Source organism: Coffea eugenioides, chromosome 2 (assembly GCF_003713205.1).
Source record: "Coffea eugenioides isolate CCC68of chromosome 2, Ceug_1.0, whole genome shotgun sequence".
In the NCBI taxonomy this organism is placed as follows: domain Eukaryota; kingdom Viridiplantae; phylum Streptophyta; class Magnoliopsida; order Gentianales; family Rubiaceae; genus Coffea; species Coffea eugenioides.
The window spans coordinates 69,969,542-69,983,415 of NC_040036.1; the positions used below are offsets into that span (position 1 = coordinate 69,969,542).

General features: G+C 39.2%; 1 protein-coding gene across 3 annotated transcripts; it reads right to left on the bottom strand.

Annotated features, from left to right (window-relative positions):
• Positions 1-6,417: 6,417 nt before the first annotated feature.
• On the bottom strand, positions 6,418-12,871 carry LOC113762058. Of its 3 annotated transcripts, XM_027305305.1 has the most exons (4): positions 12,635-12,871; positions 10,514-10,699; positions 8,765-10,338; positions 6,418-8,689 (listed from the first exon to the last, which is right to left on the bottom strand). In XM_027305305.1, exons 3-4 carry the CDS (start codon positions 10,170-10,172, stop codon positions 6,768-6,770), a joined length of 3,330 nt encoding a protein of 1,109 aa, XP_027161106.1. In that variant the 5' UTR covers positions 10,173-10,338; positions 10,514-10,699; positions 12,635-12,871; the 3' UTR covers positions 6,418-6,767. The 3 variants fall into 3 exon arrangements, with proteins under 3 accessions (XP_027161106.1, XP_027161104.1, XP_027161105.1); XM_027305303.1 differs by having other exon boundaries at positions 6,418-10,338; XM_027305304.1 differs by lacking the exon at positions 10,514-10,699 and having other exon boundaries at positions 6,418-10,338.
• Positions 12,872-13,874: the final 1,003 nt, after the last annotated feature.

Below are 13,874 nucleotides of genomic sequence, written 5' to 3' on the forward strand. Positions count from 1 at the left end.
GCAGATTGATTTCCTGCCCCCTTTTGTATGCCATCATAGATGCTCGTGAATGTCGTTACCAATGGAGTCATTGTGCCTCCTGCACTCGTTTCACACTCCGTTGCCTTGTTGCCTGGTTTATGCGTTGAAGTCCCAACCCCACCTTGTTCTCACGCATTCCTCGGCCCTTCGTAACTTCACCCTTGAATTATGGGCTCACCTTATTTTTGAGGGAAACGTTCATGACTCAAGGCACCTCTCCTTGCATAATCAGCATGATGTTTTCATGCGGCACCATGATCGGGCTAAGGTAGTCTATGAATTTCATTTCAATGACTACTGTATAATCATCCATTGGAGCGATGGTGAAGGTTGTCGTCCCCTCCCATTGCCCCAATTTGATAGGTATACTAGTTGTTATCCCGTCCAATGAAACCATTTGCTGTTGATGCCTTTGAACTGGCTCTTGCATGATTCTCATGTTAGACCCAACGGCCATGCGGTGTCGGTACCATGATCGGCCTTAGGGAGTCTATGAAATTCATTTCAAAGACTACCATATAATCATCCATTCGAGTGATGGTAAAAGTTGCCGCCCCCTCCCATTGCTCCAACTTGACGAGTACACTAGTTGTTATCCCATCTAATGAAACCCATTTGCCGTTGACGCCTTTGAACTGGCCCTTGCACGGTTCCCACATTAGACCCAACGATCATGCGGTATTGTCACTCATTTAGTTGACATCTACACTCGTATCGACCAAGGCCTTAACCTTGCATCGGTTGATTCTTATGTCGACGTACATTCAGCCTCGCCCTTGATTATCCGTCTTGGTTTCGACTATGCTAAACCTTATGCATGCGAGCTTATGTCGTTCCTTCTCGTGCTTGCATTCTTGAATGATAGCATGTAGCACCTTTCTATTTGGGCAATCCCTTGCAAAGTGTAACAAATCTTGGCATATGTAGCACTTAAAATCCTTGTTCTTACCCTTCTTGCCTTGATCCCATTTAGTTTGATCTATTGCGAAAGGAATCTTGACCCCTTAATGCCATTTTGCAGGGCTCGAGTACCGGCCTCCCCCACTTAAGTCTTGGTCAGATTTGTTTCCTTTGTCTCTTCCATTATCTGTCCATGGGATCTCGTATAATTGCTCAGCTACATCCGTAGCTTCAGCTACGTCCTTGTTGGCTTTGGAGTTGAAACTAGGCCTATGGTCGCAAACCATCCATAAACGTAAAGAAGACATCCTTTGGCGACATATCCGGTATCTCTAACAAAGTTCAGAGAACTCCTTCACGTACTCGTGGATATGCCCGTCTATGTTGTAAACGACAAAACTTGACCCGAGTTTCATCTTCTGCATCCACTAGCTGGAATTATTTTTTCAGTTCGCTCTTGAACTCATCCCAAGTAGTAACGATGTCAGACCCTCTCCTTATGTTATCGCGTTTTCTCCTCCACCATACTAAAGCCGAATCCTCTAAGTATAGTGTGGTTGTTCGCAACTTGGTTGCATCCCCCGTGATGCCAAGTGCGTCAAAGTAGCGTTCCAACCCGTATAGAAAGTTTTCAATGTCGCGTACCTTTCTTGCTCCACTATAAGTATTTGGTCGTGGCACCTCAACCCTTCGCGCGGACCCAACAGCTCCCGTTGTCCCTTGTGTCCTCAATTCATCTAGCTCCAGATGAAACCTTTGCAGCTCTTCTCATACGTACGAAGGCTCCCCGGCCATTATATTTCCGAACTTGGCCAACTGTGCTCTAGATGCATCAAGCTCCACCTTGAACTTGGAAATATTCTCTTACAGAGACTCCACCATGAGTCTAATTGCCTCCTCCCCTTTGAGAATTCTGACCACGGCCTCATTTAGCGTGACTTGCATGTTCCCATGCAACTCTTGCACCTCCGGTTGTGCCATGCGTTCATTGAGCTCACCCCAATGATCATGGTGATCAGCAATAGTTAACTCCACCATAGCTAGCCTCTTCTCAAATGCGACCAACGACTCTTGAGCAGCAGACTTGTCCTGACGGCCCTTGCCTCGAATAACCCTCTTTGGTTTTTGCGGGACATGTTCCTCCTCAACCTCTCGTTACATGCTAGCATCTGATGCAGTGGCCATTCACTTATCCTCCCACGGTATTAAGCATAGCTCTAATACTAACTATCACGAGCTGCCTATCATCTTATAAGCAAACACACTGTGCAGCACTAGCAGTCGTTCAAGATTTTAGCTTCAAACAGTTGCTAGTTCAACCTAACCCCTAAACGCATGAAAGTTGTGCGGAAGTGTAAACATAAAGAGAAGAGAAGGAGAACGTTGGAGGTTTGAAGGAGAGCTTTGTATTACTAAGGCTTTCAAAAGTTCCAAAAGATGGTTTACAAATGAGGGGCTTGACCCATTTTATTTATAGGCAAGCCAATAATCCTTTACATGGCTCTAGAAAATTCTACCAACTTGCTATGCAACTTGCTTGCCTAGAATGTTCCCTTACTCTCTGTTACAAGTGGGAACCTCTAGAAGGTTCCGCACCATTCTAATTATAACACTCTTATGTACAAAGCTCTTGAACAATCTAGAGTGTTTCAAAAGCCTCTAGGTCTTGCCACACATTTCTAGCACCGTTTGGAGAAGCCTCCATGCCTTGGCCAAACCTCCATGACTTGCCACTTAGTTGGGAGAATGAGACATGGGTAAGCTACGAGTCCTAGGTTTTCTGCCATGATACTATGTACAGAGTAGCACGACTGACCGGTTGGGCATGGTCATGCGTGGTCGCGTGCGCAGACAATGTGCGACCCATGTCACAAGGATGCCCTAAATACCAGAGGCCAATTGATAGGGAAAAAGAGATCCCTGACTTTCCAGTCAGCTTCGAAGACTATTGAGCAGTGGAATGGATGAATTTGAGCCTGCTGGAATTTCTTTGGAGGGGATAGTGAATAATGATCATGTGATTTGTAGGATAAAGAGGGATGATTCAACAAGCTCCAAGGGAGGAAGACTTGTTGCACCCACAGAAAATTGGTACCTTTAAGAACTAGCAATGACAATATTGATGATGGAACTTCAGTCCAGGTCCAAGATGATGATCGTGACGATCAGAATGTGGCTTTTTTTGCCTCGACTTTGAGTTATGGTAACGCTAACTTCGAGGGTTTTTCCAAGAGAAAATCACAATTTGAGGAGGAGGAGTTAGTGATCATCAGCCTGGAAAGAAGATGTGTAGAAGCAAGATTGAAGAACAAGTATCAAATATCAAATATTGGGATAGCATCAGAAGTTGATGCAGGAGCAACATCTTCAGAGATGCAAAGTATGTTTGATGGAGCAATTGTGAAGGGAAATAATGAAGGTAATAATCAGGTTGGTTATGATGCTCCTCTCTCTGATGATTCAGAAGGTATAACTGAGGGGGTATTGAAGGATGACGACTTCTTGGTATGGCTAAATGATATGATTGACTTTAATAATTGATCATGCATGGCTTGTTCTCTTCTATCTGTAGTTTTGATTTTTGCAGATTAAGTACTTTTAAAGTTGTGAATGTATGATTAATTGTTTTATTTTTTTTAACGCCTTTTAATTACTCCATGAAAGTACTACCCCTCTTTACCTTGTATTGATTATTTATTCATGCCATTTAAGTTTTTATCAGTAATTTTCATTGATATTGGAAGTTTGGTATTTAAAAGCGACTTGATCCATGCCTTGCTAATTTGGTCTAGCATTTTTGGGTAATAAATGATTTGGGGAAATATGTAACGATATCAAGCAAGATTGTTTGAATTCAATTCCTTTTCTTTTCGGAATGAATTTGACTTATAATCAAATGAAATTTCAATTTGAGGTTGTGGACGTGATTGAACACGGGATAGCACATTAAGTGATAGATCCGAGAATACAGGATTCTTTTTATGCAATTCAAATTTTTGTTTGAGGGCATAGTTATTTGGACAAACAAATACTTGTGATTTAGATTACAGAAGAATGATTAAGCAATACACAGTTGTGTGACAGTTTCTTGCGAGAGGATTTTTGAAAGACCACATAAATTATCACCAGAGACAATTAACACTGTAGGTAATTATTGAGCTGAAATTGAAAGCGGGGAATCAATTTTAGAGCACAACTTACAATGAGTAGCACAATTTATTGCAATTTTAAATATTAATAATTATTAGATTCAACGTCTAGAGAATACACTATCTTGTACAAATTGACAACTGCAAAATTTTTGGAAATGAGATTGAGAAGGAATGTGATAAAAAAATTAATTTAGAAAATATGGTTTTGCCAAAAAAAACGGAATATATTTTGATATTATACCAAGAAGCATGTAACATTATGATGCTTAGAGGGGAGAGGAGGGAGGGAGCCCGGGCGGGGGGGGGGGGGAATAACTTATCAGTAAGGGTGTAAATGAGTCTAATCAAATTGAACACTCTAGTATTTAAACTTGTATGATTATTTTAATAATTTTAAAATTTTGTTCAAAATTGACTTGTTTATCTATCGAATCAAATTTGAACGAATTCTTTTATCAAACTTGAATGTTATCAAACATAAAACGTTGTTTAAACTTGATTTAACTAGTTGGCGAACCAATGTTGAACGACCTCTTATCAAATCAAGTTCGACTCAAGTATCAAGGGACTTGATTCACTTTCAACTCTACTTATCAGCCTTAAGGTAGAAATCATGATATTTACTTTTTGAACATTTATTTACCTTTCTTGGGGTCCCACAGAATATGTGTATGAAAATTGGGGGATGAAATTAAGACAATGGTGAACATTTTGTCGAAGCAGAAGTATACACAGGGAGTGAAGGAAATCAAACAAGCCTAACTAGAGCAACAGTTATAGTTTCAATTAATATACTGTTTTAAATCTCCTAGATTGGTTGATAAAATTTGCTAATTCAAGTCATCAAACTTTTCCTGCTTCATCTCAGCCTAAGATTACTTGGGTAGAGCAGACCATGCAAAAGACTGTTGATTACTTTAATTTACTACCAAAGCTGGAATCAGGAATAGGGCTGCTATGGATGATGTGTAGCTTGTGTCAAGCAGCAGAAGTGACTATATAGGTACTTCTAGTACTTACTGGAAGAGGGACAGGAACAATTATCAGTGCAATAACTCCTCTAATTATTCAGTGATTGTGAGGTTAGGAGGGAAATTTCAGGGGCTTTATCTGGTATGTCAATTTAGTTTGTGATTCAAATTTTAAAAAAAAAAATTAAAAATTGACATTTAGAAAAAAAAAAAAGTGTAGTTATAGTCCAATTAGATGGGAATTTATTTGAACAATAATATGAAATTTTTTTCCATTAAAGTTTTAGATTAAATATATCGGTTTTATTATAAATATTATAATTGTATAACCAAATTATATTTTTTAAATAGAGCTATAGATAATTAAATACAGAGGAAAAACAAATGGGGACAATTTCACTATTCCCTATCATTTCGGTATAGTAAGGTCTTATTATACTAAAAATTTAAACTATGCACTTTGCTTCCAAGGGTACTTTAGTCACATTAAAAGATGACATCCTACCTTATCATTACAATTACTAACTCTATTAACTTGAGGTGGCAAAAATGTAATGGAGGCATAAATGAAATACTTGGAATGAGCCATTTACATGACAATCCTGCTTTCACTTTGCACTTTACAAAGTGTAATGGAGGCAAGAAACTGTGAAGAGGGATGAATCCTAGTTATCACATTTATCTCATGATTACTCAAACAAACAAAAGTAAAATTTCTAAATTCACTTTTTTTTCTCGTATCCTGACGAACCAGGCTTAAAAACAACAAAGAAAGAGAGTTGTCTCAGAGTCTTGTCTTCCTTTCGACTTATAATACCAAGATCTGGACAGGCATATACCAAAAACAGAGCCTGCACTACGTGAATACTTACTAATGCAGGACTCTCCTTACAGGAGCAGCAACACTTGCGCAATAATTTTCAGACGTAGATGATGCATCAAGTGATTGATCGAACGGATACACCATTTATTGGCCATAAATGAATGCGAAAAGAATTCGAGATAATAACAATAAATTGCAACGAAAAAAAAAACAACAAAATCTTTATCACGAACATATTGGTTTTACACAGAGAAGTGTAAGGCCCCAAGGCATTAAGGGGATAGGTGATGCATGGCTCAGGTGGCTTGCACCAGTTTAAATCCAAAATATCAACAGACAACAAAGATAAACAATGAAATCTTGGAATGATAGTACGCTACTTCTAAGGTCTAAATTCAGGTATTAGTAAAATAGAAGCTGTATAAAACCCAGCCTTCCTTGAAGGGTACAGCATTTTGCTTCACAAATCAAACATCGACCGTATGAGAAGGGAATCAGTGGCCACTAGGTAAAGCAAAAACAAAGATGGCAACAAAAGAAACTAAAGAAAGAATTGAAGTGTGAGTGAATAGAGTTCAGAGACTTGACTCATTACCCAACAAGTTTATATCTAAAAATAAAAGAAAAGCAACACCTGCCTTCATAGACATTCTTGAAATTAAGCTCATCAAACTATGAGAGAGAACAAAACCAGCAGATTAGGTAGAAAATTACGAGTCTCCTTCAGCTATGTCTAAATGATAAAACCATTAATATCATGATTCAAGACCAGAGCCCATCCATTTTCACCTGACCAACAACAAAATGGCTTCATTCCAGTACGTTCGTCCTACATCATTGTATTACCACCAAAATCATTAAACCACGAATATGATTCATGAAACCTTCTACGCTGCAACTTCACCCCCCAGGGACTAATTTCCTTGGAACTGATGCTCGATCAAGCTGCCAACACCCAGCTAAAGAGCCTCCTTTCTCTGAGGTGAGCTGAAAGGCAGGAATCTGATGAGAAAATCTGGCTAACTCGTTCTTCTCAATGTGCATTGTTTCAATACCTGACCTCTGCCTTCTAGGAGATCTAAAAAGTGATTTGCTGTAAGGCTTCAGAGGTACCAAAGGTAAAACCTTGGTGCGACCATCAGTGCAGTCTAGGATTTCCACCACATGACATTCACAATTTTCCAGCTCAGACAGTGAAGATTCAGCATCCCATTTTCCGTACAGAGCCCAAACCTCTCCCACCTTGGGGAAAATTTCAACCCTGTTCTTGACAATGGAATCTGCCTTCAATAAATGTGAAAAGGAACAAGTTTCCAAGGGTTGAACTTTTCCACTTCTCACTACAAATGTTCCACAAGCAGGCTGTGTGGCACTTTTTGGGACCGAGGAAGATTCAAGTGGTGCAACGTACAGCGTGAAAGGGGAATCTTCGATTTTCTTAATCAGACCATACATTTTAGGCAATTTATACTCTGGTGTGTAGAGTGCCCATATCTGACCCAGTTTGAACTTACCCTCAGACCTGTCCTCCTCGAAGTCATGAAAATCTTCTGAAACTTTGCCACTCGGAGACAAAGATTGGTGGATGCTATTGCTTTTGCAAGGACTTAATTCCTGCATTTGTACTTCTAATTCCTTGTCAGATTTAGAAACTGAAACATCAGCCTTCAACGGAGAAAATTCACTCTGAATTTGGCCTCCTTTACCATTCTTATGTATTGCAGTTGCTGTTTGGACAGACACATTACTAGCACTGGCATGGATTTTCTCTTTCTCTGCAATCTTCAAACCTCTAGGCGACCGGCGAACTATACATGTCTCTCCAACAAAACCACCTTTCCTGTCCGCAAGGTTTTTGGGTGTGATCTCACTCTCAGACAATTTTGACTCGTTTTTTTGGGATGCCTCCGAACATGAACAGTCGGCTTTAGCACTGAAAATTTTTTCATCAACCTCAACCCCGAGAGGGTAACATATATCATCAGGATTTGCTGGCAGACATGCAGGATCAAGTTCAAAACACCCTTCTGGAACACCTTCCTTTTCAGTACCACTCATTTTAAAAGATGGAAGACGATGGGAGAATCTGAACAGGTCACTGGACGGTATTAACAGAGATCGAGCTGGATTTCGGCTTCTTTGCTGAAACAGGCTTACAAAACCTCTTACTTTCTCTAAAAATGCAACTTTGATGTCAGCACCCTCCATGAAATCAGAAATAATCTGCACTATTTCATATTTGTATTTCTTATGATTGCCTGGGTCGGTACTCCACTTAATATCCCAGCCATTAAAGAGTGCCCAAGTCTCATCTTTTCTAGGATATATCATGAAGGGGCCTTTACCCATGTATTTATCACAAAGCACTTGATGGGAGAATGTAAGGCGACTCAGAATAACCTCTGGATTTCCAAGTCTAAACTTGCCACATCCAACAGGGAACTGCTCTGCCCAATCAATCTGCTCTGGATCATCTGGATCAGGCTCTAGCCAATTGATGTGTATTTTAAATCCAGGAGAGTGTACCTTCTTGATCTTTGCATAAAATCTTGGCATGCCATCTACATCATCATAACAAGCCCAGAATTGATTAGCTGCAAAACAGCTTTCTTCTCTACTCTTGTCAAAGTCATTGAACTCTGGATCGGGCAACTGAAAGAACTCTGGACATGAATCATCATCAGATTCAGAATCATCAATTATTTCAACCTTTTCAGCACCTCCATGTGGGGCACCAGCAGCCTGCCCTGCAGCCTGATTTTGACAACCCTTTGCATCTCCAGCAGGTAAACCTCCATGAACATGAACATTATCCTTCTGGTCTGCAGGATTAGCAAAATTAGGAGTATCATTTGCAGTACCTTGTTGCAGCCCTTCACCATTAGAAGAAGATTTACCTTTCCTAGGCTTTTTTGGAGGGCTCTCAAAGTCATCATTGTCGCTGCCACTTTCATTGTAGGAAACCTGATGCTTATGACGAGAGGACCTCCTAGGAGCATGAAAAGCATTAAATCCAGAACTCTGCTCACCGGCAGGATTAGAAGCAATTTCCTCAAAGGTCATGTCTACTACATCACTGCTACTTGATGTGTCACAACTTTCACTGGATTCCAGCTCTTGCTTCCTCCCTCTTCTCCTATTTTCATTTCTAACTTCTGCAGCTTCACCTGACTTCGTGACTTCTTCATTTGGAATTGCAGAACTTTCATTTACACCACTCGATGGATTTGCATTATCTACAGTCCTATTACCCAAACCAGCATTCATAGAACTCATAGTTTCTGTACCAGAAACAGAACCAACTGTCCTACCATTAGTATTGCCCTGGGGTCCTAATCTGGAAGTTGCTGATCCTGCAGTTCTGTCTACACCAGTTCTGTCGGTTTCATGAGCCAGAAAGTCTTTTGGTTTAGAAACTGCAGGTTGACTCCAGTTGTATTGTCGGGGAACACTTTGAGCAGTAGTGTGACTCTGATTGGATCCTGGAAACACACCTTGAGTAGCAGCATGACTTTGATTCAATCCTGGGAATGTACCTTGAGCAGCAGCCTGACTCTGATTGAATCCAGTGAATACACCTTGAGCAGCAGGCTGACTCTGATTAGATCTCAGGAACGCATCAGAAGCAGCAATATCATAAGCAAAAAATGGTTTTAAACATTTCGGGCAGCGCAAAGCTTTGTTTACAAATTCTGTAAGGTATAGGTATTTCACATCGCAACAAGGACAACACGTCCAGAATGTCACAGGTGTAGAATTAGCTTGCTTTGTTTGATGGTGATTCAGACCACTAACCTGAGCACCAAAACCATTTGGAGTATTTTTTTGTACACCAAATTGCTTCTTTGCTGCAGGATTCACATTAGCCTGGCGAGCAGGTGGCTTTGCTTGAGCAGATGTAATTGAGCTTGCGAATTTGCGGTCAAATATAGACCTTTTTCCACGATCAGAAAGCACTACATGGGCTTCACCAATCAGTTTAAAAGCAGCTTCAGCACCAGGATATTTGTTTTTATCAGGATGGAGTACAAGTGCGAGCTTCCGGTACTGTTTCTTAATGGTCACTTCATCAGCCAATCTTTCAACTTGAAGGATGCTGTACCAGTCTTTGTCTGACCCCAATATCCTGGTTTCAGCTGAACAGTGGACGTTACAGACAGCCAGTAGCTGTGTAATGTTTTCAAGCTCAGGAAAAAGTTGTTGTGCCTTTAATGCAATCCTCTGGGCACCAACAAAGTCATTATTGCGCATCTTCTTCTCAGCTATCTCCTTGGCCCTTATGGCCTCATCTTTGTTACACTCCATTGTCAATAATATGCAGAAATGTCAACTTCTTGCATATAGATGTAAATAAGAACGCAAGCTTCTCTTTACACTCCACCCATTAAACAGACCACGTAAAGCAAACAAATCACTTTCTTTCCGTTTCCTTCTAGAGCACCAAAAATTAAGAAAGAACTACACGTTGCATCTGCACAATCAAGTAGATCCCAGTTAAGAACATTCTCCAACTTAACTATAAACAGAAAATATAAACCAAATAATAAAAAGAAAGTTAAAAATATTTTTCTTACAACCAAAATATGATGCAACTAAATAAAACAAATGAGAATCAACCAAAAGCAGATCAATGTTTATCTGACTACCTGAAAATGAATCAACTAAATGCCAGTTCCACACAGCAATCTAGGCATATCCATCTGAAAACCCCTGCCTTCTGTTAGATTGAGAGGAAAGAAGCAGAGGAAACACATTTGCGAGACAATTTTTATGTGCCCTTGCAGAACCAATGATCTAACAACAGATGGTACAAGTGCAACACAATTTAAAACCTGCACTAACAAGTGAAGAAAGGTAACTAACCAGTTGTTACAGCAATTCAAAATTAGCATGAAGCTTCAATTATCCATCAACTACTGATAATGGGGTTGAATCCACAAAGATTGCATTTCAGTCTAAAGAAGCATCAACCTACATGTTTTCATTCCTTTCAGTGAGCACACAAGCAACTACTCAGGAAAACAAGCACCCTGTTCCCCCAATTAAACTATTTTGTCGCCATCAGGATGAACTCAAATTGAATAGATAACTAATACATCTCTTACAATGCATTAATAAAACTGACATACCACTTGCCTGAGGGATTATGAGAATGTGTATTAAATTGAACATTTAAGAAAGCAAGAGAGCAAGGAAGAAGAAATTTTATGCAGCATAATGGCTGATATTTCATTTGTTTAGAGCATATCTTGACAACTTGGATGTGTTCAAGGAAAATAAAGAAATGTCTTCTTACAATCAGTAATCATCATAATTACTTAGGAAGGCTCACTTGACTGGTAAAAAGTAAACAAATCCTCTTCAACAACATAAAATGCAAGTTAACTTTTGAAAGTCATTCAACCCAGCCCCATGTGACAGCATTATCAAATGTATGTCGGAGGGTATCATACATCTTAGACATTTATGCAGCTAAAATATCTCCAAACTTATCTATAATTGGACTTGACCCACTAGACCATGCCATTTAGCCGTGTCAAGGCACTTACTTCAACACAATGACAGCACGGAATCCTTAGTACCATGATTAGTTTTTGCTAAGTATGCCCCAGATCAGCATGCTAATTCAATGACTTGTGAACTGCTACACAAAGCAAATTAAGAATTGGAAGATAAGAGGGGGTCCAACAAATTCTTCAAGATTCGTAAGATTACACAGTCCATCCAAGGCCATTTTTTCAGGCGGGATTTACATTTGTGTCAATTAAGAGTAATATAAGCGATACTATTGCATAAAACACTAGTTTCAAATTTACGCTCTCTTCCTAGTGCTGATTGCCAGGCTTTCCTTCTCTTTCTTCAACCTCCATACTAAAATGATAAATCTCGCTTAAGCAATAATATACCACTCTTATCAGTCCTTAACGTAGCCAGCACCTATGTTTATGAACTTGTAGCATTTACAGCCTACCTAACAGACACACAAGTTATCACAATTTTGCAAAACAAATAAAATTCAGTCAATGCCACGCATCACTTCTCATCATCTAATCCACATCACATAGCATCTCAAATGACTGTCCATCACGTAACAGATTTGAATTTGCCTCCTTCAGCAACCCAGAAAAAAAAAACAGCCATATTGAAGCAAAAGACAAACATTGGGAACCACCCACCCCCCTCCAACAATCCACCTACCAAAAAACCACAAATCTTCAAAAATTCAAAAAGGAATGTATAATACCTAATATTTGGAATAGCAACTATTTAGATCCTGGACTTTATTCGAATCAAGCATTTCACATTGCAATAAGTTTCAATTTTCTACTCTTTTCAGCATCAACAACTGCAAATATTTCGTTTCTCAGAAACCAGCCTTACCATCAAGCCACTAACTAAGATAACCAAATCTTCAAAAACAACAAGCCTAATTGACAAAGTGCAAAATAACACCTTCAAACCCCAAATAAATTCTCAAAAGTCTCGAAGCAGCAAACCTGATGGCAAAGAACCATGTCTGTAATAAATAAAGCAGAGGATAAAAAAAATTGAAAGTTGCAACAGATAAAACCCTAGATTGTAGAAAAAACTGAAACCCATTTCTCACACTGCCAAAATATGAAGACCCATATACACTTTAATCACTAAATCCCACAAAAAAAAGTAAAAACAAAATGCTCTAAGCAAACAGAAGGCATCAGAACCCACAAACACACACGATGCTTGTGCGTGTGTTTGGAAGAGAGAGAATAGGACAGAAAACTTACAATCCAAAACTAGGGTTTGGAAGATGGAAATGAGATTGGTGGGAAAGCTGTAGCCAGGTCTTACTAGTAGAAGAACATTTTGAGATTTTCAGATGGAGAAAGAGGGAAAAGTATAGCGGGAAAGGCAAAAGAGTAGAAAAATAGAAAAGGCGAAATTTTTGAGAAGAGAGCTCTGAGAAGAGGACAGCAGAAGACCCTCAATTCTCCCTGAAATTGGATTTGCCCCAAAAATATCTTTTGTTTTAGTTTGGTGTTTGGGGATGGGAGGAGGAGAGGTAAGGGAAATGTAGATGGGGAAGTATCTGGACACCTTATGGAAATATTTTATTCAGGCGGTATTTATGGTGTGAAGTATTGGATTTTATAGGACTCTCAGTAGGATCGGGCTAATTTATAAGAATGACGACTTGGCCCGATTAAGTTTTCGAGCGAGGCCTAATTGCAAATTTTATCTAAGCCCATTAAATGATTATTATCAAAGCAAGACTTTGAACGAGCTCTTATCATAAATCGATGTTGGTACAAGTGAAAGAAACTTACATTCCTTAATCATGAGATTTCGGATGCAAAATTCGTGAGAATGAAAAGAACAATGTAGAAAAAGCTACCCCCTTCAAGAAACCGACCTGACTCGAGCAAAATTATTCGCAAATTATAAAGAGTAAATCTTTCCTACACTGACGGTGTATACATTATCATCGTTAGATTCATGACATGTGTGCAAAAGTTGAATTTCAAATTCAAATTATGCATAATTGTCAATCATCCAACGCTAATAGTGTATACACTGTCAGTGTAGGAAAGATTAATCCAATTATAAAATGGATGCGGATATTTATAGTTTATAAAAACAAAATAAAAAAGAACTCTTATTAAGTCGGACATAAGTAACTTGTTACAAGGTCAAAATGCATATCATACGTCTAAAAAAATTTTTGAGAAAATTTATGTTGGTTAATCAAAGAGGACCAAAATGATCGTCTTCCTAGGTGGAATGATGGGGGATTATGCCGAATGAACTCTTATTTTGGTTAATCAGACATAGGCCTGTCAACGGGTCGGGTCTAGACCCGGATCCGGATCGGATCCGTGAAATTATTGCGGGTATGGGTAGGGATTTAATTCCGTTTCCAGGATCCGGATCCGTTTTGTCAAACAAAAAACGGGTCGGATACGTAATATAGTATTCCGACCCGTATTAGACCCGGATCCGGATATAAATGAATTAATAATTTAAAAA

Excerpts from the sequence above, each read along its gene's own strand:
- LOC113762058 (XM_027305304.1), bottom strand. The coding sequence starts at position 10,172 with ATGGAGTGTAACAAAGATGAGGCCATAAGGGCCAAGGAGATAGCTGAG.